A 4662-nucleotide genomic window follows, 5' to 3' on the forward strand; every position below is an offset into this window, starting at 1 on the left:
AAGAATGTAGCAAGACAAGGTGATCTTTCACCTAGAGCAATTGAGAAAGGGAAATCTGCTGGGAGAGGTAAAAAGAATTAATCTAAAGAAAATCAAAGTGTAGTTCCACCTGGGGCTCAAACAAGAAGGACCCAATCCAAATCGCTTAATCAATGATGAATGCTCTATTTTGGAATGTGAGATCGGTGAATACAATGAAAGCCTTTGAGAGGCTGGTCACTATGCAAAGGCAACATCATTTTCGATTCATAGGTATCATGGAACCAATGCAAAGAGCCACGAAATTAGAATGGTATAGAAGAAAGATCGGAATGCTACAAGTTTACGCAAATGTTTCAAACAAAATATGGGTATTTGTTGATGAAGATCATGGTGTTGATATCATTATCAATATGGACCAACAGATGACACTAAAAATAACAAACATGGATTCTGGAAGGTCACTTATTGTTACATTTGTATATGCAAAATGTGACTCTACTGAAAGAATTGAATTGTGGGACAGCTTATATACACTTGCGAGAGATATGAATCTTCCTTGGCTAGTGGGAGGAGATTTCAATGTTATCTGGGATGAAGAAGAAAAATTTGGAGGTCGACCCGTCCACATGAATGAGGTTCTTGATTTTAGGCATTATGTAAATACTTGTAACCTTATCGATCTTGGATTTAAAGGAAGTATTTACACTTGGTGGAATGGTCGAGGTGAAGATGACTGCATTTTCAAACGACTAGACAGAATACTAGCAAAAGCAGAATTCCAATAGATGTTTGCAGGTTTAGAGGTAAACCATCTTTCCAAAATTGGTTCTGACCACTACCCGATGATGTTGAGTGTACAGGCCTCTACAGTCCCAATCAAGAGGTCCTTCAAATTTTTGAATTTCTGGACAAAAAATCCAACTTTCAAAAATACAGTAGCAGAAAACTGGACAGCAGACTTTCATTCGAATTCTTTCACTTTGTTCAATTACAAGCTCAAAAAGGTGAAGAAAGCTCTTTCAATCTGGAGCAAGGCTATATTTGGAAACATTTTTGAAAAGATTTCTAGTTTGGAAGAGGTGGTCTTAGTTCATGAAGTACAATTCTAGTTGAATCCTTCTTTTCAGAATATTGAAAGACTTATGAAAGTTCAAGCTGAGTTCATAAAATACATAATGCTAGAGGAGGAATTTTGGAAACAAAAATATGGATTGTCATGGTTCAAAGATGGAGATAGGAACACAAAATTCTTTCATGCGCAAGTCATGGGAAGAAGGAAAAGGTTGGAATTGAAGAGAATACAAAATAGCGAGGGCAATTGGATTGAAGATTCAGTGGCTAAGGCAGAGGAAGCTGTAAAATATTTCACTGATCAATTTCATGAAGATAAGGTTCCTGATGCATTTGACATACTGGATCATATGCCACGCATGGTGAATAATGAGTAGAATGATATGCTTTTGAGGCAACCTAACAAAGACGAAGTGAAAGAGGCAGTGTTTGGGCTCAATGGAGATAGTGCAGGTGGACCGGACGAATTCACTGGTTGTTTCTTTCAAGCATGCTGGGATATAGTCGGAGATGATGTCTATGACATGGTTAGAGCTTTCTTCAATGGGCATAATCTACCAAAGTTTGTGACTCACACAAATTTGGTGCTATTACCTAAGAAGAAACAGATTTTGACTTATTCTGATATGCGACCCATTAGCCTTAGAAATTTTATAAATAAATTTTTCTTGAGGGTTGTTCATGAAAGGCTAGCTGGAATGCTTCCTAATCTAATATCAGATGAGCAGACAGGATTTGTTAAAGGGAGAAGCATCGTTGAGAATGTGCTGCTAACTCAAGAAATAATTACAGATATTAGACTAAGGACTAAAGCAGGGCAAAATGTGGTGATAAAGTTAGACATGGCTAAAGCCTACGATTGACTTTCTTGGCTTTTTTTTACTAAGGTTTTGAGAAAGATGGAGTTTGGAGAAAGACTCATAGGTCTGGTGTTTGGTATCATCTCAAACAATTGGTATTCTGTAATGATAAATGGGCAGCCCTATGGTTTCTTCAAGTCGACAAGAGGAGTGAAACAAGGAGACCCTCTATCCCCTACTCTTTTTATTCCGGCAGCTGAGGCATTATCAAGAGGTTTGAATGCATTACATTTGAACTTGCATTTCTGTGGATTTGGATTGCCTAAATGGAGTCCTAAGATTACCCATCTTGCATATGCCGATGACACTATTATTTTCTCCTCCTCAGATGCAACTTCATTGCAATTAATAATGCAAGTCCTATTTGATTATGAAGCTGCATCTAGACAGCTTATTAATAAGTCGAAATCTATTGTATATTTGCACCATAATACTCCTGTAGAGGTGGTAAATAAGGTTAAGAGGATATCTGAGATTAACAGGCAAGATTTTCCCTTTACTTACCTTGGGTGTCCTATTTTTTATACAAAAAGAAAGATGGATCATTACCAAAATTTACTCACCAAAGTTATGGACAAGTTACAGGCATGGAAAGGTAAACTACTCTCAATCGGAGGAAACTATATTTTGATCTCGCATGTTCTGCAAAGTATGCCTATTCATATACTATCTGCTGTGAACCCCCTACAAATGTTATAAACAAGTTGGATAAGATGTTTGCACAATTCTTCTGGAGTAGTACTGTGGGTGGAATGAGTAGACATTGGTCTTATTGGTCTAACCTATGTCTTCCATGTGATGAGGGAGGAATAGGTTTTAGATCTCTTCATGATGGCTCCAAAGCATTATTCTGTAAGTTTTGGTGGAATTTTAGAACGAAACCTACCATGTAGAGTTCATTCCTGAGTCAAAAATATTGCAAGAAACTCAATCCTATTATTGTCCCTTGGCGTCGTAGATCTCATATATGGACAAAGATGATAGAATGCAGGGATATTGCCGAACATCAAATTGGTTGGCATCCACGAATGGGTTCATCTCTCTTTTGGTATAAAAACTGGATGGGGCTTGGAGCATTATATTTTATTACTCCTCCAGATTTGGTCATTGATGAATCTGTTAATAATGTGCACGATGTGGTACAAGAAGGTGCATGGGATGTAGACAAATTAAAGGAGCTATTTCCAGAGGAGTATGCTACACATATCATAGAGAACATAAAGCCTCCAGTTGCATCTGATATTTTGGATAAACCATTTTGGATGTTGGAAACAAGAGGAAGTTTTAGTGTGAAGTCTGCCTGGGAGTTTTTGAGAAAGAGAAATGATCCATCCATTGCGTACAGTAAATTGTGGACAAAAGGATTACCATTTAAAATATCCTTCTTCTTGTGGAAGGTTTGGAAAGCAAAACTACCTTTAGATGATTGGATGAGACAATTGGGCTATTCTATGCCATCCAAATGTTGGTGTTGCGCTCAAGAACAAGAATCAATGCCTCATTTATTTTTTACATCTGATGCAGCAACAAGAGTATGGACCTACTTTCTAACGAATGCAGGAATTACCATGGAAGGTTTGTCGTTGCACCAAGTAATTGTGAAATGCTGGACATCAAAAGTTGTATATCGTCTGCAGCATATTCTACAAGTGTTACCAGCTATCATCGTATAGGAGCTATGGAAAAGAAGAAATAGCCAGAAGTATGGGCAGGTGGTGACAATAAGTCGAGTTATATACCAAGTCTCTACTACCTTACAGTCGCTTGTCAAAATAAGGAAACCTAGCATGCAAAATGTAACTCACAAATGGCCTGAATTGATTCAAAAATTATAGAAGTATACTCTATATTTGAAGGTGACAAAAGTGATCTGGGAACTACCTAATGAAGGGTGGATCAAGGTCAATACAGATGGGGAGAGCAGAGGAGATTCCGGAAGGAGTTCCATAGGTTATGTGATGCAAGATGAATAAGGAGATGTAATCTACGCACTAGGAAAGGAAATAACACATGGTACAAATAATGAGGCAGAGGCAGTAGCGATTTTGGAAGCAATGAGGCACTGTGTAGACAATAGACTCGCAAATGTTATGCTACAAACAGACTCCATGCTCATGAAGAATGTTTTAGAAGGAAAATAGGGAGCTCCGTGGAATATTAATGAGTACGTTGAGGAGATTAAAACACTAATGGAGGAATGCAATGTTCGAGTTTCTCATATTCTAAGGGAGGGCAATAGTCTAGCAGATTATATAGCGAATTGTGCACTGGATAGTGGTGACTTTGAAGCTCAAGGATTTGCACAACTTGATTCAAATAGTAGGAGGATTGTGAACTCCGATAAATCGCAATGTCCTTATTTGAGGGTGAAGGCTGCCAAGAACTAAGACGGAAACAAATGGATAATAAAGGAGAGAAAGGGGACCAAGAGGAATGCTGTGATTATTTACAGGAGATCACAATGTTATGTACTTTAGCTAACGTCGTGTTCTTTGTTGTAGGGATCATTGGTGTAACCATGGCTCACCAACTGATTAAACTTACTTGGGTGGTATTAGCATGGTCTGCTCACTCCCAGGTAGTGAAATCAGTGGTGAGCTCAAGCATGAAAGCATCGATAGGATACAATGGTTTAGGGAAGTGGATCTGGAACTTCACCTGTAAGAACTGGAACTTCACCTGTAAGCATCTGATAGTTTGCTGCAGGATGTGTCAACGACATAAAGATAACATTTGGATGGTGAGAAAT

At 38.2% G+C, this 4662-nt stretch overlaps 2 protein-coding genes across 2 annotated transcripts; both read left to right on the top strand.

Moving 5' to 3' along the window:
• Positions 1-767: 767 nt before the first annotated feature.
• On the top strand, positions 768-1430 carry LOC138868839 (uncharacterized). Its single transcript, XM_070146412.1, has 2 exons — positions 768-1061; positions 1110-1430. The coding sequence occupies exons 1-2, from the start codon at positions 768-770 to the stop codon at positions 1428-1430; spliced, it is 615 nt and encodes a 204-aa protein (XP_070002513.1).
• A 522-nt stretch (positions 1431-1952) lies between these two features.
• Positions 1953-3586, top strand: LOC138868840 (uncharacterized). Its single transcript, XM_070146413.1, has 2 exons — positions 1953-2395; positions 2872-3586. The coding sequence occupies exons 1-2, from the start codon at positions 1953-1955 to the stop codon at positions 3584-3586; spliced, it is 1158 nt and encodes a 385-aa protein (XP_070002514.1).
• Positions 3587-4662: the final 1076 nt, after the last annotated feature.

Source organism: Nicotiana sylvestris, chromosome 5, assembly GCF_000393655.2.
Source record: "Nicotiana sylvestris chromosome 5, ASM39365v2, whole genome shotgun sequence".
Taxonomy (NCBI): domain Eukaryota; kingdom Viridiplantae; phylum Streptophyta; class Magnoliopsida; order Solanales; family Solanaceae; genus Nicotiana; species Nicotiana sylvestris.